The following is a 25418-nucleotide window of genomic DNA, read 5'->3' on the forward strand; positions in this document are numbered from 1 at the left end:
CTGTGTGGTTCAGAATGAGGACATTTTTGTTTCTATTTGATGCAGCGGGCTCTGAGGTTTGACAGGTCTTTCTTGTCCGGATATACTTATGGTAGCGGTGACAGATGAAGGTTGCTGATTTGGAGAGGCAAATTGATATCTGCGCGTACTATTAAACCATCTAATTTTGCATGAATCACCGTGCTTACGGCCTCAAAATGTTGTGTGAGATGGAAGACTTTTTGTGTATTATCGAATGTTGAAGGTCCCAAATTTTCAGTATACTAACACAACCAATTTCAGCGATCAGATTCCCCACAATGGAGCCCTTAGTTTGTGAGACTGGTTGTGCGGTTGAATATGGGGTTGTTGCAAGTTGTGACGATTTTGACCGAGCCTGCGGTTTTGGTAAGTTAAGTGGTATAGGTATCAAGAAGCGGAGGCGGGTTGAAGTTAGAATTTAGTGCTTTAAATAAGCAAATTCGACTCCAAGTACCCGCCAACTCAGTAGATCTCCGGCACGCCCGCATCCATTTGGCCCTTGGATCCTGAAGCTTAAGTCTATACCACTTGGACCTGTGACTGACTGGTAAACCTCCTTTAGCTCTGACTGTGTTTTATCCAATAATACATATGATCGCCGAACGGCGCTATCAAAGCATTGGTGTACACACGGCTCCCTCATTATCGCATAATGGTACTAATTGAGCAAGTAGTAGGTTATGATTTATAGCGGTAAGACTCCAGGTTCGGCATGGAAGCCAGTCGGGAATTGTGGACAACGGGAGTTATGAAGCACTTGTGGTTTAGCCACTAAAAATTTGTTTCACTATGTCTTCAATGAGATTGCGGAATATGTACGTGACTCGTAATTGAGTATACAATTTGCCTTTCTGAAACCGCATTGAAAATGGCTTCCTGAAACACACACATCACTTTTGCATCGATGCAAGCAATAAACAAAAGGGGCATAATTGCCAAAGGTGACCGTGCATGTTTAGGCGTGGATTAGGTTACTGCATAGCTGAGGCCTGCTGATCAGCGTCTCACATAGACACGGGCCTAGCAGCTGCGACAATTTGCCACAGTACGACAGTACGCGCAGTCATCATAATGACCGGCAATGGATGGCCTCATTTTCCGCCAATAAAGTGTGAGTTGATGATGTATTCCACCCACAGAGCGCGATTATTTCCAATGAGAAATGTCGTTGATCAACCGAAGTTATTTCACAACGCTACGCTATCGGCTATCAGACAATAGAAATCATCTACGGAGGAACATACTATCGTCAGTACTGCACAGTGCATCAGATTCTCTTACATTTATGTGCTAGACAGGGGGCGAGCTTCTGAAAAAGTCTGTTTTACCGAAGTTCGCTGAACAGTTTCACATAATTTTGTTACGTTTAATGGGTTTTACGCATGCGATCGTTATTCCACTATTTCAGTGGATAGAATTTGCGATGAACATTCTGTGGATGCTAGTTGGCTTGTTCGCTGAGCTGGGTAATTTGGTTGCAAGCGTTTCATCACCAATCGAGGTAACATCATCAGTGCGTAGTTGCGCGTAGTGGTGGGTTAGTGGTTATAGCACAATCGTTTGTTTCAATATGCTAACTTTTGATTTTGTAATTTACTGCGCAACCCGGCGATGAAATCCGAGTTGGTAATGGCTACGTACCTAAACTAAAGGCTGAGCAACTGGTCACCAAAACGTGTAAGTGGATTAGACTGATTCCCCCAAGTTTCGCAACTTCGGAAACTTCATAGTTTCACCTAAAATACTTTGGTTTTGCTTCCAATGAGTGATTTTGGTCGTGGTACCCCCCTCAACAAAACCAAATCTTCAGGGTTATGGACAAAAACGACAACCTCATCAACCAATCAGAAGGAGCGACTTTCCAACAACTATTGCGTCCTTTGCTGGCTCCGGATATCGGTATGCGAGGTACGTATACTGTCAGGTCCATTTTGAATTTAATAGGAAATAATACGTTATTTTTGTTCAGCTTAGGCGTTCTGTCGGTTCATAGCTGTCGCCTAGTTCACTGTAAGAATGAGGCCCGAGATAATATTAGGTTGCCCGAACCTAGACATAGGTGATGAAAAAGCTGGTTTTGTGCTCCAACTACAGACATTTCAGTTAATAGTTTCGTGCCTTAACCCGCTAATGTGCCTCGAGTTACTTACTTTGCCTGAGGGATAGGCAGTTAGGTACTGAGTTTGTGGCTCAATGGACTTGTAGCGGACTAGGACCTAACCGGCGTGTTCGGATAAATTAACAAGCAAAAGTAACCAATGCAAAATCACAAAAATCACAATAGGAAAGGAATGAGTAGTCAAATGGGGGGACCTAACCAGCGTGTTCGGATAAATTAACAAGCAAATGTAACCAATGCAAAATCACAAAAATCACAATAGGAAAGGAATGAGTAGTCAAATGGGGACTCACGAATGCGTAGGTTCAGTAGTCCACTACACCGATCCGAATGCAGTAACTGGCTGTGAGAGGAAAATATTCACTCGTCGAGATTTCCTGCAGATGGCTCCGTGTGAGTGATATATTCCACGGTAGGGAAATTATTCACGGCTAAAAAATGTCACAGGGATTTATTGTGACGTTTAACAGTTGACACAAACACAGAGATTTAGTCCCACTGGTTCAACAGTCAACAAACAGTTCAACGGGCGTAAATACAGTCGTTCAGCAAGAAGTCAGCAGGTCGCGCCGGAAAATTGTGTATTCGTAACATTAAAACAAACGTCATGATACAATGTGAACGACAGTTACAAAGTGTGGTTCAGGTTCAGGAAGAATGGTAAATGTGACAACGGATTACAGACACTACAGACTCATCTTCCCCCGTGAATTGCCCAGATACCAGAGATCATATTGTTGGGAGTAGCTGGTCGCCTACTTTAGTACTATCCACACTCGTATCAAGATACCCCAGTGAACCAGAGGATGGAGTTGAATATTACTGGCCACGAGATACCACACTGCTCTTGCACACGCATATATGCCTCACTAGTCACGCGAATTCAAGTTGTTTAGTCAGATTCGGACAAGTCTTAGCAGAAGAAAGGTAGACTAATTGACACGGCCTTGGTTTTTAGATTATTTTTCTGCTATTTTACGTCGCTCATCTATAATACCCTTTCGGTGCCTAGCTGTATCCTGAATGAGGCACGAGGGTTGGGATAGTGCCAGGTTGCCCAAGCCGAGATGGCTCAGTGTTTAGAGCGCGGATTTATTGACCAGAAGGTCCGTGGTTCGAACCCGACCTCTGCTTCTCAAATTCCTCGGCTTGGGTAAGTTGGCAGTGCCCCAGCTTCCGTGCTTCTTTCTGCTAGTGTGGCAGTTAGGCACCGAAAGGGTGGTACAGGTGAACGATTTACATGCCTAGACAGCAGAAGTCGAGATGCAGAGATGGGGTTCGAACCATGGAACCGTCATTCAGTAAATTTGCTCTCCAACTACTGAGCCATCCCACCGTCATATCATACACTTCAGTTGGAGAAGGCTTTACGGGCTTTGTTCAAGTGGGTCATGACTTCCTTGGCCTGGTCTTTTGAAAGAATTATTGAGACAATGTATCAGAACTCGCAAACATTTTCCAGCCACTTCCGTCCGTAAATAGTCCGTCGTACTTTAGTTCTGAAGCGTCTATCTCACGAATGGATTTCAGAGGTAGGTTCTGTTAGGGACATACTGTAGGCCGGTGACCAAAATCGTGAACAACTATATTGTCCGCCGGTTGGAGTTCCTTGGTTGATTCAGTTTACAGCTCGTTGTATCCTTTGGCAGTTTACTCATCATCCAGTCGACCACAGAATCTGATTGTGGGGGACTGTGAACATTCTTTTCAAATCATAGAGAGCAAGTCGAAGTTTGACGACTCTTCGCCATCATCATCATCATCATATCATCATCATCATCAGACTCAGGGTCAGCAACACTCTGATGCCTCACCGCTGTACAACCACAAATTTTTATCTATTTGCATTTAATTCATATAATTATATGATAATCATACATACTTTGTTTATCTTACACATTTTATATCGTGTTATAATTATATTATAATCATTTAGCTATATTTCAATTATATTTGAAAAGACTGGGTGAGGGATGGGATGGGATCTTATGATAGCCTGTCACAAGCGTTCCGAGGTGCCCGCGCCTCCAATTGCTCAGTTAGGTCATCCGGCAAGCGAACGAAAACAAGGACGCTACTCACACCGATCAGCCGCCATTTCTTGCAGTGCATCCAGCCAAGCGCAGACGAGGTCGCGGGGACCCCATCTTGGAAAGCGTAGCGCTCCGAAAACACCCAAACTCCTTGTAATCTCTTTCTTACCCTTCTGCTAAGTGCATCTCACTATTTGTGCTATTCTGAAAAAGGCACAGGAAGCAACGTTAATCTTGTTGGATGGTGTTTCGGCATGAGTAGCACATGGCTGAGTCACCGTAGTAGTTGGTGTTGGATGTTTTCCGCGACTTAAGTGTCTGTTGCACAACCAAATACCGGTTTTCTAGTTGCCTCGGTACAAATCCGTTGACGCCATCCGACACCAACAAAAACCTGAAGACGCCTCACGTCATTTGTCCGCAGAGGCATGTTTCGCCATGCCTACGAACACGCGTTCCGGCAGCTTTATTGTAAAGCTGAATAACCGGATGGGCGAAATGGTTCAGGGGTAAGAGCGCGGAAAGTCCATGGTTCGAACTCGATTTCTGGCTTTCGACTCTCCTTGTCTAGTTTTGGGCGACTTGGTAGTATCCCAGTCCTCGCGCTTCCTTCTGGTGGCATGGCAGCTAGGCACTGAAAGGGGTTTACAGCTGAACGATAATTATCATTGTTATATGACAGTGACCACATTTATGAACCAAAGTCCGAGATCCTACACAACTAGCAGGTTGTAGTTAGGTAAAGTTGGTATCTTGGGGGAATTTGATCCTCGTGGGAAGAGGATTGTGGGGATTCGGATGATAATGGAAATAGTGGAGTGGACCTTTTTCTTGAAGTAGTTGGTGTTGAATGAGCATGAGAAACCTCTGAGAAGAGGGCGACAATTAATGTCGTGCCGTAATTTCGTTTGATTCGAGGACTGGCGAGCCAACCTAAGATCTTGAAATGACGAACTACATAGATTCTTAGTAGGTTTCTGTGGATTACTGTGCCTAAAGTACTGTTCTTGCGGAAACTTACGATCTATTTCTAATTCTTATCTCTCTGAAATTCAATGACAATGTCGTTTCCGAAATTGCTTCAAAAACCGATATGGCATGTAGCTGGAAAGCTGGGTGAAACAATGGGAAGGCCTCCAGATCCCCATCAAACCCACTGGTGATTCAAGGAGGCAATGCGGTCGCATCAGGGCAGATGTTACTCCGATGTTTCCCTCCTGGAATAGCTGCACATGGTTACCAGTCTTTTTTTTGAGTTCAGCACCGCACTACTACATAACTATGGAGTATCGCCCAATGATTTATTGTCGGTTTCTTTTTCGTATCTGAACTGTAACTTCTGCTTTGCAGATATTTCCGAATGGATAGAATTTTTCACCGCTGCTGGTGTACCGGCAGCTGTACGCAAGACTTACGCTCAGATATTCGTGGACCATCGGATTACAGGTGCCTTGGTTGCAGATCTAGAAAAGGAGCACTTGAAGGATATGGGCATTAATGTGATTGGGGACATAATCGCCATTCTGAAACAATGCCGTAAAGTCGGACATGAGGTAACCCCATGCCGTCGACCTATATGTACACTCTTCACAGGATCCAGCTGCTACTGTTCCGAATGTTACTTCAACCACTATGACGAGTACCATTCAGCCACCATCCAAAGCTGAAAACAAGTCACCATCTACTGTACAGTTCTCAACCCCATCCAGTGCGTAACCGTTGCTACTGCATGTAATATTCTCCTTAAGGTACCACCGGAACTGTTGTGCGCAGGAGAATGACCCCGGAAGTCGAAGGAAAATATGTTGTAAAGTATCCGACTGGAACAACTGCAAAAACACAACGCATTCTGGCCAATATGCGACAACGAGGTGGGTCCCTTCACGGAGTTGCGTCTGACTTATTTAACTAACTTTTATTAGCAGTTAAATTTCGCGTAGAATGAACGGCGTTTCAACTCCATTCAAATTGCGGTGGTTTCGTCAAATGAATTATACCAACCTATCTATTTCACAGTGACTGCTTTTTGTCGTGTAACGACAACCTAATCATTGTATCTTTGGTAACCGGGCCGAACTGGTATGCATTTATGTAATGCCTCCATGCATGCGTACTTTTCCGGTGCATCGTAGTTCGGCATTCGAGATTGTTTGGGATATGTTAGGGCATCAGCTTTGTTAGTCAAACACCCTGTTGCGTCAGTTAAAGTAACGACTTCCATAAGTTCACGAAATTCGCAACTTGGAAAATACTGTGCTTTGCCTGGTATGTCACCTAACGTTTTAAACCAACTGGTTGATCCTCCAGTCTTTCCGCTGATAGTACGGATACTACTAAGCCTACAATCCAAGCTGCGGCGCTGCAGTCCGGTTTATTATATCAGGTAGAAAAACTGTCTTTTCGTAATGAATCTCTACCGTTGTGCCTAGATGTATGGTTTTTTTGGGATCGATCGTTGACTTGGCCAAATGAGTGGCTAGTTCCCACCTTGTCATTCCTCCATTCCGCCAATAGATATGATTGTACGTGCTGACTTGTGTACCTGTTGGAACACCGGGTTGGTCCTATGAAATTCTTTTAGAGTAAATTGCACATTCATAAGACCACACTCACATTATCGCTAGTAATGTATCTGGCTGTCCGCAAGGCTTTCTGAATACCCACAAGGGCCCTCCACTAGGTTTACCTTACTTTTTTTGTGGACATGATGATGTGAAATGACGTGTTGACATGTAGATGAAGTGAAATCGAATAACCTTTCAGAGCTCATTTCGGAACTGTTCAGGTTGCTTGTTCTATTTAATAACCAACTGTAACAAGTTGTAAAGCAAGGTTCTTCAGCCATTCTTCATCTGTTATTAGTCCAGGCTTCTTGGACGCATGGTCTTCTATCATGAGTATCGTGAGGCCACAATCAAAAGATGCTTTCAAAGTAGTTGTTCACACTCGTCGTTATTTGATGTACGTCGCTTGGTGTGCACATTTCGTTTGTTTTCTGGTTATAATGTTTGTCTTGTAGCTCCAAGTGAACCGGAGGTAAACGATTTCTTTGTTTTCTCAGTGTACTGAAAACTGTCCCATTAGGATTAGATTGTGAATAGGTTCACATCGTCTGTAGTGGTGGTCAGAGCATCGGTACTGTTGATAGCGAATTTTTCTTGAGTGTTTGTAGTCGAATTGTGCTCTAGGAAGCTCGTGATTGGTTGTGTCCACGTATACAATGATAGGAGGAAACGGGCTCCCTTATGCTTTTCTGAGTATTCAGTTGGCGTCAGCTTGGTAGAAAAAGACAAGCCAGTGGTTATTGACCCTGACAGATATGACAGTATCATTCAGTTAGTGGTGGTCTCGAATCAAAACTATTGTCTATATTGTGTAGCTCTCACTTCCTGCTATACCGAACTATTTGCCGCCAGTGCACGGATTTGGCCATCATCTTGGACGCGTTGCTTTCATTCCCGAAGTTGTAGAAGCTGGAACCACCGTAAAGGGCATTTCTTTCTCTTGTACCCTTACGGAACCAGTAATCTCAGTGTCTCTCAAATGGTAGTAAAGTTAAGTTCGAAAATTCCACAAAGCAGTTGGACAGCCAAAGAACTAGATATCATGTCCTTTGCAAAGTTAGTGAGATACGCTAGCGTATTAGCATAGGTTTTGATTACATTCATAGCGGTCTGCCGGGATGGATTCAACTTGGGACTCTGGCGATTGACCACAAGTTATGTGCGATTCACCAGTAAATAGACGAAATATTTAGGAATCCTATCCATAGATAGGAGTTGAAATCTAGATACCTATTAATTGGTAATTTACCTTTTAGGGGGAAATTTGGTGATCGAACATCGGCGCTACATTTGTATCTGTGATAAGTTTTCTTGCAAGGTATGTATTCCTGTAGGCTGATCCATCCGAAAAACGAAAATCAACCAACATCGTCAATGACAGAACATTAGAGCTGTCTGATAGAGTCGACCCGTCATACTACAGAAAGAACTCGTCAAGCCGTGAACGGTGGTGAGAAGTGGCCAACTGGGTATGAGCGCGTAATTGTCATTCCTAGATCATTCAGTCAAGCTGATCACATTGATGTTTGTGGGCTGACAAAACAAAAAGAAATGCTCAGAAGTTTCCTACGAATGTGGACCACAACCAAGGGGTGTTGTTTGCTCAATGGGCTTGCCATTAGACAACCGCCTTATGTTTACAGAAACGAGCCGGACTTGTTTGTTTGTTGGCAGTTTACCAAACGACATTCCCCTGTTCGGGCCGTGGATCTTTTTGGATGGCGTTTACATAGTCCATCTTGTATTGCCACTCGCGTATGGTCAAGAGAGTTGTCGGTTTTTGTGTCTTGCTTCTTTCGCTTAATTTACGAAGAATAACATTTTATTTGTTTACGCATAGTCGCAACTGCTGTTCAAAACTATCTACACATTACCTGTGTGATAAATGTGAGGCGCGTGTCACTTATCCCTACTAGTGAACGTTCATGAAACACATGATGCCGATTTCATGCGAGGATCTTCGGTGTAATTTTTACAGTTGGGTTCGACTAGGTGCACAAAGCGTACGCGGCAATGGCCGATGCGCTCAGGTTTTCTTGCCCTGTGGGCTCTTGTAGGGCTATCAATACAACACTCACGAACTCATAGTGCACTATTGGCGTCACAAAGAGACTAGACCGGTCACGAAGCGACTGGGTCTTCCTGTGGTGTGACGGCTTGTGAGCCTCCGCTACCCGTTGTGCTATACTGGGGGTGTCCACGCGACGGTCGCAGTCTCATCCAAGTTTGGTCAATGATTAGTGATCTAACGAACAATGTCTCCTGGCCTTCCATGTTGGGGTTAGAGCATGTACAGCGATTTATTCCGTTGAGACCGAAATGCACTTGCATCCCCCTTAAACATTGCTGTTTTCCGGTCAGGCTTTTGAGCCAAAGGCTTTGGTTGAGAACCCTAATCGTCCTCCTGTCTGGGTGTTGGCGTTCTGACAATATACCAACCCATGTACAACCATGAATTATACACATACAAATGAACTTATGCCACATTTACCGTCCCGTGGTGCCATCAGCCAGGTCGCACTACTTGCTGCATACGTCAGAGCGGGTGAGCGGAAACAGGTCACTGCTGACGCCTTTCTTCCTCTCACACCAAGGACAAGTTTTATGACCCCCTGAATGCTCTCTTTCGGCGAGCTAAAAGATTAGATATCTTTATGGTTGCCGGAGACGCGAATACACAGGTGGGAAGGTTTAGAGCATCTGATACTCAATTAGGTGGTAGACTTGGATTGGGCTCGATAGGCGAGAACAATGGTAAACCATTGTCTTAGTTGTGTTCTGACCGCAGACTGTTTTTACGCAGTACTAACTTCTGAACTAGCTGAATTCCTCTGGCCTCATGGTGTCTTCTAACGGCGTCTGGGTTACGAACTCAGATCGGTCGCATTGCCATCAGTTACCGATGGCACGGATGAATAACTGACTTCCACTCGTTTTGGGACACATTTGTGGATTCCGAGCACGTGCTTGTCAGGTGTAACTTTTTCCTTCGTTCTCTATGGCCGCGTAAGGTGCTGACAAATCCCCTGGCAACTGAAAGACTGGCAGATCCGGATGTTAGGCGAATTTACCAGAATGGTTTTCTGGAGTCTCTTTCAACCGATCCACCATCAAACGTAAGTTCATGCTGGACCGGGATCACTACCTGTTTGCGCAGTGCTGGGAGTTTCGCCTGTGGTACGGCGCCACCATGGCCACTGAAGCACTGAATATCATACAAAACTGTGGCACTGCTTAAACCTCGGAGAAATATCCCTTCCGGTCCCGATCATCACCTGACCTGACAAACCATCTGATGCCAAGCGAAAGTGAGCGTGTGCGCCGACCCGGAAGTCAGGAACTAGGTAAGGTCCCATAAATCCGGGAATACCCGAAGGTTAATTCACTCTGGCTCCCAGAAACTATCTTTGAGCGAAGCCTTCAAGGATCTTTCCCAGGGAAGTGACGACAAGCATTTTCAACCAGATTTATATAAGGTTTTCTCTCTTGGAGCCACCCCAAACTCCACGATCCCCCCATGATTGTTTCTACTTATTCGGTAACATATCGCAAAATACCGAGAGATAGCAAGGTTTATGTGGCGATTGTCATGATGCACGGATGGCTTCGGTTGGAACATCTAGTTAGCCCAGTTGACCATTATTCAGAGACAGAGACGTGACGATTCTAATGCTGGGCTTACTCTCACAATGCACAAGACATTCCCCATTCTTCTTTTCTTCAATCATTTATAATGTTTGTTAATTGTAGACTATTCATGCGTCGCTGGTCGTTTTTAAAGAGGGATGTCTCAAGACAAACATGTGGCGGAAGCAGAGAGGTGGCCAACCCTTGACTTGACAGAGGGGTATGAAGGAGATTACGAATCGTTTGGTTGTTGTCGGTGGCAGTACGTCAGCCTGAAACTGAGGCTGATTTTTCGATGATTGCGTGATTTTTTTTATGCCAGTCGATGTTCACTTTTCGGTTTTGATATTTGCTTCGGGCGAATGCTTTCAGAAAGTGAAAACAAAAATCTTAGAAATTCGATCTCATCTAACGAACACAAGTAAGCTTTATTTTTAATCGGCAACCAGGCAAAGAAATGGTGGTAGAATTCATGGTAAAAATGGGAAGGCCTCTTATTTTTGTTGGGATATTAACCCTACAATTTTTCACCAATTTCATGCAGTTTCTGCCACCTGTCTCTACTAGCTCTTCGCATTTTCTTCGTTGGTGGTGCTGATACCTTTTCGTTGATCTCGACCAGATATCAGTTCATGTGACTTGACAAGCTTTATGTTCCCTTTCCGACCGTGTCCAGAAACCTCATCCAAGTTACCTGTAAAGAATACAGAACCTGTAACTGATGGTAGAATAAAGTCAAATTCGCGATCGGCTCTAACTTCCTTCGAGGAGAGTGATGTAGAGGATTCTGACGGATACAGGGTGATTTTATCCAAGTAAGTTGGTGTTTGAAGAACCGTCATTTTTCCTAGTAAGGCCATCTGTATATAAGCCACTTCTCTGGATACTCCACAGTGACATTTTCCGTCAGTGTTTTCCAAGTATTTCCCTCCCCCCCTAGAAAGGGGGTAACATCCTGGAGAGATTAATTTTCAGTCATTTTTGGCGGATTACTGTAATAAATGAGCTCTAATTAATTTGCATTAATATCTGTGTGAAGTTAAATCACAGTATATGTAATGGATTATTTTTAGATCTCTTGACTTGACGGAGAGAGCTTCAATTTATAGCTGGCTGATGTAGTAGGAATGGGGAAGGAGAGTGTCATTATTCCTGCAGACAAAACACTTCCAAGATGTTCTGGTTTTACTTTTTTTCTGGTATTCGCTTTCTGGGTTGGATAACTGTTTCTTCGAACATGTAGGAAAAGGTGGGACCGGCACTTGTGATCCATTTTCTGGAGGGCTTTGAGATTTGAAGACGAATTATTGGTAGGGACCACTGTACTGTCAACACTGCTATTCCGACCGTCGGCTGTACACTAGCTCACATTTTTACATTTGGTCATTTGGAGTAGGCCGAAATACCATAGCTGGAAGAGCTTCACCCTGTTTACTAGTTACTTGAGTGTGTATTGCTTTTGTAGAGTATGTAGTTGAAATAACTCCTTTACCGCGGTGCCACACACTGGGCCGTTTCTTACCGTGTCGTAGATGCGGAATCAGTCACATCGGTTGTGACGGCATTTTCCCACTAACTGGCAGAGCATGATCGTATCGGTCGGTCATCCCTCCTCTGCTGAAGCTGCCTCTAAGTTACTAAGTTTTACACAACATAGAGTCGTCTCCAACCCTGGTATCTGATCATTACCGAAAAGATACAAAGGCTGAGATGCGATTGTTTTGCTTTCATCTCACTACTCCTACTACATGGGAGGCAATATTTCCGCTTTTTACTGGTCGTGGAGATTCGAAGCTACTAACACACAAGCGTATCATCAGACAACACATCTTGAGTACCCCAAGAGTTCTCAGCACCCTCGTGAGTAGTGTATTACGTCTACACATGCATCGCTTTATCGTACCTCGTATCAACTGGAACATCAGCTGCCTGGTGCAGCACATTCATTTGCTTAAAAGTGCCATAAACGAGAGATTCAGTTGGGTCCAGGTGAGTCTCACGTCAAAACCAAATTGGTATGCAAGTGAGTATATTCCGCTAATAGCAAAACAGCTTCAGTGGGCTTGCCTGTTTAGTCCTGTTACTCGGGTCGATGTGCACGGATCAATTAATGGTTCTCTCTATAGCACTGCGCCACTGGGCCCCTAAATTTATTTTAGTATTTATTAATAAAACCTGCCGGGGCCGTTACTCGGCTGGGATAGAAAATGTGTTGTGAAGATAAATAATCCTTGCATGCTAGGATATTTTTTATGGCAGGGATTCATGGGATCAATAGAAGCGTTTCCTCCAGGGAACTTACCACATTTGACGGAAATTGCTTATTGTAGGCGATTGCAACGTGACTGCAAACTTAGCGCTCTTTCCGCTCAGAGTAAATGATTTCCATTTAACCTGAGAATGGTCACCTGGGGAAGAGAGCTGTTTTGAAATTTTAGTGATACGATTCCATTTATGCTCAGGTTACCTCGAACGGTTTCTTGACATCTTGAAAAGGCAGTCCGTTTATGTTGCAAAAAATCCAGTCAGCCTTACCAGTGATGGCTAGTCCAAGGGTTGTTGTGATGCGATGCATCTTTCGCAGAGGTCTTTGCCCATAAGTTACATTTGGCTAATTTGTGAGTTCGGTGCTCTTGCGCAGTTTTCTGAAGCTCAATGAGTTTTCGGCACAGAGTAGCCGACGCTGGAAACCGCTCTATTGAATGAGGTGAATTGTGTGCAGATTAACTACTCACGAGTAGCTAAAACGTTTTGTGGGCGCGTATGTAGCGACGAGAATTTTCGGCGGTATTTGGGCCATTGAGAGCGATCACTTGTTATGCAGTATTGTTGGACTGGGACATGACCAAAAAAAGTGTAATCATGTTAGGGAACTCACTATAATATGTTGCCTGTTCTGTATTGTGACCTCGAAAGCAAGCTTTTTTTGAATCACTGAAGATCAAACGATTTATCCCATGCGATTGATCTGCACAGCCTTTTCTATCATATTAGGAAGAGGGAGTCCTTACTCAGAGTAGCGGTGGACAGAAGAAGTGCTGCACATGTCTGGAGGTCTGTTGTTATCGCGTTTTTCACTTTTCCTCCTATTTCCAGACACCGGCCGTTTGATATGGTGTTTACAAACACACAGTTTTGGCCAAGCTGTCGATCATCTGATTCATGAAGAGTCTCCTTTGTGGGAGATTTTGAACGCTATTTAGATCAGCTGTCTGATGTGGTTACACATTGGTAGATATGACAATCTCTATGTACATCGTGGTTTTGATGGTCAATTTTTTCGTTGTGGGATGTATGAAACGTTCAGTTCAAGGGCTTCAAAGCATCTCCTGTGTGGTTCTGGGAAAGTTCGCCTCCGAGCGGATTGAAAATTGTTTCACTGTGGGACTGTTATATCATGGAGGGCGAGTACTTTATGTGAAAATTGCTGTTAAGCAGCCATGTTCGATTCGCCCCTAAGATTTTTTAAAAAAAGTTTTAAGTTTCAACTCTCGATATTTTTATTGAGTACCGGCATAGGACAGCTTGATGTCTGCTGTGAATTTGCCTTCAATGTGCTCCTAACAACGTCGACTATTTTTGTGCTGAAACGTGACCAACAGGCACTTCTATCTCCTAACAAATGCCAAACAAACATATCAGCGTTACGCACTCAGTCGGTTGAATGTTCTACTGATGTCCCCGTCATCATTATTTTAACCTGTTTCCCTAGAGAGGCGTCTCGATCATCCAACCTGAAAGGATCTGTTTTCGGACGTCTCGGTGCGCCGACTGAGCAGATCGAAGCTCCACCACAACCATCCAAACAAACGGCGGTTGTCCAGCGGTTGGTCGCACGAAGCATTAGCACATCCCCATCGGTGGCGAAGAAGCCGACGCCGGCGTGTGAAAGCCGCGTTAGCAGCAAGACGTCAACTGCTGGGGGGGCTCCTTCCAAACTATCGATAACGAGACAGGTTATCCGGGCTCCCATGCTCAATGCAATGCCGATGAAGGCCAGGCTAGCATCAAAACGTCAGGTGAGTGTTTTACGTTTTTAGCACTGGGGCTCGAAAGTATATGAACGAAGGACTGTTAAACTACGTGATGAATTTGACCGATTTTCTAATGAGTGAAAAGATGCAACCGTAAGTATACTTCAACGAAGATGACAAAGCAATCTCTGGTTGCTTCGCCATTTAATGTCGATCATCAGGTTGGCATGGTTCCGAAGCAGCGTGAGAAATTTAAACATTATGCATAGGTTACTTCATCAGTCGTTGCAGTTCATAGTCCGTCTGTTTTTGTGCGTTCCACCTACTTTACTGTGTAAGCCGAACAATTATTTTGCCATCAAAACCGTTCAATATCAGATCAAGTTTTTCATTGGTGTAAGATTTACAGCCTTCCGAGGATTGCCGTAAATCTCGATGCAGGTCTGAGCGGTGACGAAGTCGATCCAACACCCAACCTAAAACGAGTTTTTTGCGCCCGAACGGGATTCCGACAGAATAATCAACGATGAAGTAAATCGATTTCCATAGTGTACTACTTTTGCAAAGTCGGGATATCAATAAGACTATCTACTCCTCACAGCATTTTCACTGACGCAACCGGCCGTTGGCATGGCAGCTAGGCCCCGGAAGGGTGCTACAGCCAGACGATTATTTTTTACTGCTTCGTTACGCAGTAACGCACTACCGGTGCTGCACCGACAAGTGATGAGGCCCGGTGACAAATTGTGCCACATGAGACACCGGCGTTCTCCTTGATAGCAAATGAGTTGCAATATCTGGTCTCTCCCGGTGACCGAACTTTTATATGTCCACATTGGTGTTTTTCCTCGGCCAGTTTAAGCTTAAAACTATCTCACTCTGAACTTGCGTTGCTGTTTTGATAAACAAGTGCGATGAGTTGTTGATTTGCTTTCTGCTGACTACACATAGAAATGATTGCATGAACACTGCCTCTGGCATATTCTGAACCTTCCGCTCTGGGGACGTCAGCCGTAAAACCAGATGATTAGCCGCCACAACAATCCTGTGGGAACTTTTGTGCGTATGCTTCTTTTTGACGTGAGTGGGAACGTTATACCTCTGAAAACTACTGTGGCAACTTAAATCTTTTAAGACGGGACTTCCTCAGCTTTAGCCAAAATGTGCACGAATCATGCTTCACTAGGGTTGATAGTGGGACGCACAGCTCAGACTCCGAAATAACGGGCACCTGTCTTACACAGTTTTCTACTTGCTGAGTTTTGTGTTATGCTGAAAGAATGTTCGATCCACTAACGCCTACTTACGCGAGGATTTTGTGTCATGCGAAAAGAAGAAAAAAATGCCCTTTTATTTCCACCTTTGAAAGATGTCAGTCACATTTAAATAAACGTAAGGCAATAATTTCTCAAATATTCAGAAATGCCGTCCATTTATTAAAAAGAGCAGCTTCAGTGCTGAAAGGAAGACTTTACTCTGGTAATTGATCAAGTGGCTGCTGATCTGTCCACCAATCTTGGCAATCGATTCGCAAATGTGTGAGGAGACATCTTCAGTGCGCTGTTGGGTGCGTAGTCCTTCTCTTAGTGCTTGCGTTTATATAGTTTACAAAAAGCAGCTTTGAGCTACAACTGGCTGGTCTGATTATAATCTGTGTTGCGTTGTGGTTTGTATTTCTTGCTTCCTACGACCACACTACTGTTGAAATCGTCGCCCATTATTCTCTTCCGGTTGGTCCGTTCGTGATCCAGATTGCCTCGTGTTCGGCCTCTTTGTTGTTTGATTGGTTGATCGCAACACTCAACAACGATTCTTGGATAAAGAGCTTCACAATAGAAGAGGGCGAAACAATGGTCTCATTTGATGTCAGTCCTTATTCAAATCACTGGATCCCCATTCCGCAAAGACAGCAGTCACTGAATTATTTGACGTTCATGAACCTGCCTGCGGATTTCTGGGAAAAGACACCTGTGAACTGCTCAACCTCTGCTTAACCACTTCGAATTCAACGGTGAATACTACGAACAACGATGGGAAGAAGCGTCACTGGGTTCCCAAATTTCAGGGTTCATCGTTGAGATTACAGTGCAAAAACCGGAGAGGATTGTATCACCATATATAAACCCAAAACTGTGGATAAGGTATGTAGACGATACCTTTGTCATCATCAAAAAGAGCGAGTTACGACGAGCAATCTAATTGATGAACATCTCTGATGACAAGTTCCCGATGTAAGAGGAAAGCAACAACAAACTGGTGGTTTAGATGTCATAGTCACAAGGTTCCCAAATGGACAAATGTCAACTGAAGTCTACAGAAAGGCTACACACAGATCAGATTCCGTACTACCACAGCAACCATCCAAGCTATCACAGGCAGAGCTGCATTCGGACACCATTCAAGCGGATTGAAACATACTACAACACAATAGAATCCAAGGCAAAAGAAGAGAGACTCTTATGCGAAATCTTTCAAAGAACCGGTTGCCCATGGGGTTTCATCCGGAGATCTCTGAGAAAATGCAAGTCAACCAACTCGACGACTGGAAGCGCAAGCAAAACAGACATACTACCGTAAATCAGAAACATTTCGGAGATGACCGCAAGGATACTACGACAGCATGCCATAAGAGTTGCTCACAGACCGACTGACACGCTGGGAAGAGCACCATCAAAAGCAAAGGCAATGGAGAAGACAAATTTAATCCACAAAATTCAACGCAAGGATTGTAAAAAACACTACGTGGGACAAACAAACAAACAGGGAACTGTCAACCAGAGTTAACGAAAAAAATCTCACTACGAGGAGATACGACCAACTCTCGCTCATCTATGTACACGAAGACGGAAGAACGCGAGTTCGGTTGGAACAACGTCAGCATACTGGTCCAGGCAAGAACAGAGAAAGCGAGTTCGTGAAGGCGTGGCACTCCGCTGATGGAGCAATAAACAGACGCATTGAGGTCGATCCTGTCTATCGACCTGTGAGGACAAAGGAAATCCAGACTTATAAAACCCTGAGCTCGGCATGGATTCAAAGAGAACTGAGACGAAAAGACATCAGAGTTAAAGCGACAAACTAATTGAACCGGAATTTCCAGCTCTCATCAAAGCTCACCGAACGGATCCGAAATAACGGAAGACCCACTGACAGGAGACCTGAAAATTAACCAACCAAGCTCATGAATATAAACTATCGGTTGGGAACGGAGCAATCAGCAAACTACTAACAACAGAAGATGCACCACCAACCAATCAAACGACAAAGAGACTGAGCACGACGCAATACGGATCACGAATGGGCTAGCCGGAAGAGAGAATCATGGACGACAATTTCAACAGTAGTGTGGTCGTAGGAAGCAAGGAATACAAACCATAACGCAACACAGATTATGATCGGACCAGCCAGAATCCAAGCGCGAAGGTTATCAATGGCCAATTAGGTTACAGCTCAAGGCTGTTTTTTGTAAACTCTATAAATGCAGGCACGACGATGGGGACTACCCACCTAACAGCACACTGAAGATGCCTCCTCGAATGGTGACGAAACATTTGCGAATCAACTGCCTTGCTCGGTGAACAGATCAACAGTTACCACTTAGTGCACCAGAGCTACCAATATTCCAACATATTTCCAGACTTTACCTTTGAAGTCTTTTCTTGTATACTAAGGCTAAAAGCGCTAACTGGCTTTAATTGTGAAAGAACAATACCGTGAACAACTCGGTACGTGCTGTGGCTGAATCACAAACAAAAACAAAAGTGCGTAGCCATCAGCTAGTTCTAAACCCATATTTTGTATCATTGAAATTGACCCTCCCCATCGAGACTCGTCATTTGACCTTTATTTCCTTCAAAGGCGCATAGTTTTCACGTACCTGACTGTGCTAACATCTGATCCCTAACTAAGCTTGTGTTTTTTTGGTCAGGCAAGCGATGACAGAATCCCAGCTCGTATGAGACAGGGCAAAATGATTGATACATCTGAATATGGGAGGAATTTCAATATACGAGATCGCACCTGGGCAACACCTTTTGTATCCTTATTCCTTCATCAAACTGGCAATTTTTCATATTGTCAAAGTTGCGGACCAATCGCTTGATGGCATTCAATAAAGTTTCAGCAGCTAGTGATGTACGACATTGCAACGGTTAAGCTAGAACAGCTTAATTGATAGTTGTTATCCGATCGATGTGGTTGAATGCTCCCTAAATACAGTGATTAAAAAGAGGCGTAATAGTTGTTGATCGAGATTTAAAGCTTTCATGTTTAAATGTTATGGAGTTTGTGAGAGTGTGTTTCTTGCGATTTAGTACGAACCATTTTTATTCCATGGAATTCAGTCCGGTTGATATGCCACAGTAAGGTCATCATCGCCATTACTGTATCTGGTTGGACGCAATATAGGATATGATTGTAGGCAGATGTCAGTTTCCCACAGGTTATCTCGCAGGGTCTTTTGAGTTATGGGTATCTCGAACTCTTTGTGAGGAATCGGAACTTTACATTGCCCCAGCGGCCCATTCGTATCCAGTTGTAGTAATCGACTAGCCGGCAAGTCTCCGGAATGTATTTGGAAGGCATGTTTATCCATCTCAGCTGTCCAGCCTTACCGAACTTTCTCGCTGCGAAACAGTAATTGCTCGTTGCTGCTATCACCGATATCTAGTGACTGCTACCCAATGCTTTTATACATTAATATTTTGTACTACCACTTTGTTCATTCATTTGATTTCTACAGATCACTGAATCAGTCTTCAGTCGTCTAGACGATTCCCCGAATCCGGTTGGCGTCCAGACCGCCATCCGTTACCAACAACCGAACTCCAGAGACGCACTTGGCTATGCGGGCATTTTAAAGCGTCCGCGATTACATCCACCCGCTAAATCGATCCCACAACCCAATTCCGTTCGGTCGAAACCTGTTCCATTTACTGAGGGAGTATTAAGCTCCGAATTGACTTCCAAAAAGCTTCACAATCAGCGATCCGTCAAAGCTCGACTGGGTAAGTCGTAGACAACGCTGTTTGTTGCACATTGGAAAGTTACAGAGGAACGCGGACCCTAATGCCTACGCACTCTCCATAAAAACCAAACCTGGTGCTGCAATACAATATCGGGTGCATTTAGAGGGCCTCCTTCATGTAGCCATTCTCTAACTCATTCTCTAATTCAGTTGGGATTTAACCCTTCAAGTATAGGTATTCTGTGCTGAAGAGCCTGTGAGTATTGTGCAGTTGTCTTATCCGTTCCGAAAACCATCAGCACCCCACAAATCCCTAAGGGAAGTCGCCGGTTTCAGTGGCTTTGCTTTTAAGGGCCGAGCCCCAGGTGGCTCATCAGTTGAAGTGCGATTTTACTGACATGAAGGTTCGTGGTTTGAACCTGACTTCTGCATCTCGACTTCTTTCATCCCGTTTAGGTTTGGGCGGCCTGACAGTATCTCAGCCATCATTCCTTCGGATGGCATTGCAATTAGGCACCGGAAAGGTGTTATGGGTGAACGATTATTTTATATTTCAGGTATTGGTGGTTTCAGGCTTTTGCAGAATACATACATGACTCTGGTTTGAACAATTATCCTGGTTGGTCCACACCGGAGGGGAAAAACACTAGACTCGAGTTGCGCTCTTATTAGAGCTCATAGATAGGGCATATCCAATGGCTTGGGTTCGAGCCCTGCACGTCTGACATGTGAGGCGGGCGTGTTCCCACTACTCCACCAGCGCACGCTGGACTCATCCGAGTTTTTACGTCTCAACAGGTGAACCTGTTCGCACTTGAGTGATGTGAGCGGAACGCCCAACGTTTCGAACGACGACCCAGTGACATGCTTTGGTTGTGTCGATTGACCCGCCAGTCAGGTGGCACCACAGACGCTTGAAAGCTGTTGGACACATTTTGTTTCCGGTGTTGGTGGTTTCGGGATTTTGTAGAACACATGCTCACATGACTCTCATTTGAATAATCTCGTTGAAATCCATAAATTCACGATGAGCGGTTTTTCTTCAACATGATTTGAGGGGTATATGTATACGGTTTTGCACACGCTCCGGACATGCTACTGAGCGTCCTTCAGGTGTGGAATGTGGTTGCCCAACCAATCGGAGGACCGGTGTTATGAATCTTTCTGTTAAGTAGCCTCATTTTGAGCACCTTCTGTTCTGGTGGATTAATATGACTCTTGGAAGCAGTCATGTCTCTGTTGACGTCATCCTACACTGGATGAGCATCATACGGAGTGGGCATTTGTTATGCGTATCGTTCAAGACAAAAGGTCATGACAGTACACTCATGAGAAGGATGTTTCGGTTTAGGTAGCTTGGGCTGCGCAGGCTGCCATCACCATGCAACCCCAGTAGATGGTTGCATATGAGGTAAAAGAAAGTTCAGTTACTCAGAATAGCACCGAAACACTGGTAGAAAATGGAACTCGCGTTGTAAAGCATACCAAGCTCGTGTTACAGTGTTACGGACGTTGCTGAATTATCTTCAACGGCCCCATTGAAGGAGTCTTAAAATAGCACAGATTAGAACACCTCAGGCGTTTGTCATATTGTGGGAATTTTGAAAATGATTCACCGGTGGACACTGAGCTTTGGCTGTGCTGCAATTATTGTTGCGTGTCCAATCGTAGTGAAGTTCGAGGACGTAACTACTCCAGTTCTACTGGTAGACGTATGGCTACACATGCTCAATTGCCATATTATCCTAGACCGTCGTTTGTCAATAATCCATCTCTGTTGGTGTGGGCACTGAACAGTTTAATGTGATGGAACAGTGACTGATTATTTTGCTGTTAGTAGAGATTGATAGCAACAAAATGTAATGCTACCAACAGCGGGCACTTTTGGACGTACTAGGTGCCTCAGCTTGATTGACGGCATCCTATCAGTGTATGGTCCAATCTGTCGTGCCAGTTTTTTAGTTTATAGAGTCCAGTCCTTCGAGTTCCGGATTTGCGACTGGGCACATTTGTCGTCCAGTAATCCTCTCCTCAGCAAAGGAAATCTTATAAATCGATATCCCGCATTTAGAGGCAGCTTCGGATTCCCAAGGGACTTATCATTAAAATCCCTGTAAGAATTATGGACCTACTCTGAGCCAGATAAGGGACGGAAACGTCAGTTTGAGCAGACTAAGCATCCCAACCAAAAGTCCACTGGATTATAAGCTGGCGGATTTTTCCACCTGATGACCTCTATTCATTCCCAACCAGGCGAATGGAATCATTTGCTGACTTGGTGTTACAATATCATATTTTGTGGAGAAGTTCAGTCACAGAACAATAATCACGCTCCACACCGATCCCTCATTTTCCAGACAGGAATCGTTGTGTGGTCGTATCAGGGATTGTTTGGGTGGCATATGATCAGCTGAACTGATGTAAGGTATCCATGTCTGGTATTTTCACAGAGCTGCTCTTCAGGAATTCGTCCCTGAGCTTTTTTAGCTTGCCTTTTGTAGTCAGAGGCAACTACTTGTTACTCAAGGCCCAATCTACATTTTGTCATCTCTAGTTTTGATGGCAAGGCATCAACCGTAAGGTGATGCGCATACATTGGAGAATAACAGCCTTATTGATTGGAGGGAGTGCCACCACTCTCTGTTCAGCCAATCACCACACTTACGGAAAGTTTCGAGAAGTGAGACTTGTAGGGGATCTGTCCTCATTTCAGGTGGCAAGAGATTTGAGAACAAATAGTGTAAACATTGTGACCCCTAGATCATTTCAAACAATGTAAGAAGGGCGACTTTGCTGTATGAATTAATTTCATCGATCTAGTATGTAACAATGGGAAAAAGTTACAGGTCTATTGGTCTATGGTCCTAAAATTTAACGTGACCAATAAAAAAATGATAGTCTTAGAGTAACGCTGAAGTGTTTCATCAGCCGATTAATACTGCCTCAATAGTTCCAGTCTGTGTGGCCGACTCGTTCGTGCTATGACACTGAATGAAGAGCGAAGCTCTACTCTATCTTGTTTGGAGTAGATGCCAAGGAAAAGATAACTTGGCTTTTGGTTTGCTGAAAGTCAACCTAAAGTCAGCTAGCTTTTCCCATTCGTTTGGGAAGCTGCTCTTTTGTTTGCGCTCTGGTCCTTGGTCAGTCTTACCAATGTTGGTGAAATGTCATCGGCAGTGGCTGGTTGATATAACTGGTACTGGCGTTTCAGTCGACAGCAAGTTCCGCAAGACCAGAGCATGGTGCTCGGCACGATCATGTAAATGAGTACATACGGAGGCTGGTGGGCAGACATTGCAGTTTGTTCTTCAAACGAAACCTGACAATGGGCTGGAGCTGAAGTGGAAGCACAGGTTAGCGGCTATGTATGTTGTATCAACAGGCATCTGGTAACTAGTTCAGCAACCGAGCAACCTTCGGATCTTATGTGGACGAGCTTCTTTCCAAATGAACAGTGTTTAGGTTGGCGCTTCACAGGCTGCATAGGTTGGAGCACGAATCATTCAAAATATCCTCTGTGCAAGAATTTGCATCTCAGTTGGAGGAGTATATCTTCATTGATGTCTCAATCAAGCATTCAATTAGGTTACGTTTCTGTCCCGATATAGGAATTTCGGGGTTACCGTACTACGCTTTACTCCGCTTGTCTGTACTCCGACTAAAACGGTTTCACAGCTTATGAATTCGCACAGTCTGTCTATGCGCCACCACTTATTCGTTTCACACGCTACTGACTATCGGAGGTTAGGTTGAACCATTTTCCAACGGTAAATTTTCTCAAATGATCAAGGCAGGCAGGTTATGTTCCTGAGCACTGGTTGATTAATGTCTGATGTGATGTTGACCTGAACTGTCTGTTCTATTTTTGTTGTGTCCACGTGGATCTCGTCCAACCTAGGCAATGTTAGGATCCCCTGTGGGTTGGTTTTATGAATACTTCTACTTTTAGGCATATCATTACCTCTGGACTTGAAGATAACCGTAGCCCCAGGCTATTCAAGTGATATTTCACCGGTTCCTCAATGCTAAACTTGGTTGAAGTGACAGACTAATTTGTTCGGATGGATCGATTTTTTAGCGTCATGCTTTACATTGCTTTGGAACGACCGAGACGAAAACCAAGTGCAAATTTAGCAAGTTTAGTGGCTCCAGGGAGTTGGCAATTTTTCTTCTTTCAGAACACTTTGGGACGAACGAACTCCAGCCCTGAACATCGTACGGATTTTCTATTCTTTAGATACTCACGATCTTCTGAATACCTGATTCTTTAGTGTGGATTCAAGGACGAACTTATACACCCCTATTTGCTGGATCGGCTTTTGGTATTGCAGTAAAAGACCGTAACTTGGGTCCTATAGGTTTTCGAACGATCCGGTTCATGGATGCTAGCGCTTCCTTACTATTAGTGTATACCCGGTGAGACCGACTGTCCGCCGGGACCCGTGAAGACTGTCTGGATTGAGCTCACTGTTTGTGTGGAATTTCGTGTCCGGTGTCGCTTAGGTTCCCCTCAAGGTGTTGCCATGGTCCAAGTTCTAATGTTCGTCTTGTTGGATGGAGATTGATGCTCACCTTTTGTGTGTTTCTCCCATTCAAGGGCCACGGCGGACGGAAAGTGGACAGACTTCTAAAACAACAGGGCCATCAGGTTTGTTTGGTAAATTTCTAACTTTCTGTTATTTTTAGTCCATTCCCGGTTGGGTGTGACGCGGAACAGGAACTGACTCTCTTACCCCTTTCGTGTACATAATGCTTTCGTATTCACAGTACATGCTAAGATGTTGTTTCACCAGTGTGCTCTTTTTTCTTACCTGCAACTTGATTGGTTTAAATTCCCTCTTACACAGTCCTTGTTTATTTGTTTTAGTTGCGTTCTGGAGCCCTAGAGTTACATTTCTTGTCTTATTAATGATAAGTTCAATGATATCGTGGAACCTACGTACAAGCATATACATTTGGATAACAGTGTTTTTTCCAAAGTCATTCATTAGGATCCAAGTATGGTCACGTAGATGCGTCTGTGGGTTACGTGACGAGAATAAGCGTGGCTACAAAGTGTTTATTTGTTCAGGCAACTATGTGTCATCACACTTCTATTGCGTGCTGAGTTGATTGCTAGATTCGGTGGAAATGTTTAGCTATGATAAAAAGAGGTATGTCTTCTTGGTTTGGCAAACAGAGATCACATAGGAGTAATGGAAGTAACCTTCTAAAGTTACTAGCTGGTCTTTTGAATAAAAATCAAATGACGCCCCATCCCCAAATGATGATGCGTTCGGTATTGGTCCTGCCGAGCGATCAGTTGGACTACTTTAAGTTGAGCGGGAAACAGCCAGAAATTGAATCTTCCAAATGGATTTCTGTGAACAAATGAATACAATAATAAAATGGTACAAAGCTCAAATCTTAATGTTATACCGGCTTTTACACACTGGGTCAGGTACTGCTGATTCCAGGTGAGATCCCGTACAAATAAAGTAAGTAGCAAACAACGCTTCTACCCGCCGGATCGAGACAAATTGATCACAAGATGAAGCCCACTTGACTCCATTCTTCTTGACATCAAGGTCAAATGGTGGTTTGTGTTCAGGTAGAACCAAGGAGTGATACGAAGAATCGCATCGTATACAAGAGTAGGAAAAGTGAATAAATATACTGCTGGCGCCTCTTCACAGATAGTGTTCATTATATGTAAGTATCTATGGGTCTCAAGCTGTGAAGCACCGAACTAAAGCTATGGTCATGCCCGAGGTTATCACGTTTGGTTCGTGTCTATCCATGCCAGGAGCATGTTAGAGATTGTCAGACTATGGGGTTACAGGGAGACTTAAGCCTGAGAGCCGTATTCAGCAAACTGACAGGTCTCCAATCGCAACATGCACCATCCTTCGGACTTAATGTCGCAGTACCGTCGCTATCGGGTTCACAATATATAGATTCTGGCCGTCTGTTCCAACGGCTGTATTCCAGCTTCCCAAATCTTCTGTAAAAGAGGCTATTATGGTTGGAAATACTTGAGGCTTGTGGTGTTCAATCACCAACTTTTACCCAGATAATCTCTAGAGGACTGCTCCGACATCATTTTCAAACCGAATGAATAGAGCAAAAATACTT

At 44.1% G+C, this 25418-nt stretch overlaps 2 protein-coding genes across 2 annotated transcripts in view; one reads left to right on the forward strand and one right to left on the reverse strand.

The window, feature by feature from the left end:
- Window positions 1-5523: 5523 nt before the first annotated feature.
- Window positions 5524-24132, forward strand: T265_12747 (hypothetical protein; the record flags this gene model as incomplete). The annotated part of the gene is made up of 7 exons (XM_009165270.1): window positions 5524-5726; window positions 5767-5881; window positions 5922-6044; window positions 11041-11179; window positions 14077-14383; window positions 19080-19344; window positions 23902-24132. Coding segments are annotated over 7 exons (1239 nt in total), but the record flags the coding sequence as incomplete, so codon positions are not given.
- The window catches only part of T265_01231 (hypothetical protein), a gene marked incomplete at both ends in the record, with an annotated part of 30244 nt that continues 15753 nt past the window's right edge, over window positions 10928-25418 (reverse strand). The window contains one exon of the mRNA XM_009165216.1: window positions 10928-11058. Coding sequence (XP_009163480.1) covers window positions 10928-11058 — 131 coding nt within the window. The remainder of the gene's footprint in view (window positions 11059-25418) is intronic.

The sequence above is a fragment of the Opisthorchis viverrini genome, assembly GCF_000715545.1.
Source record: "Opisthorchis viverrini unplaced genomic scaffold opera_v5_13, whole genome shotgun sequence".
Lineage (NCBI taxonomy): Eukaryota > Metazoa > Platyhelminthes > Trematoda > Opisthorchiida > Opisthorchiidae > Opisthorchis > Opisthorchis viverrini.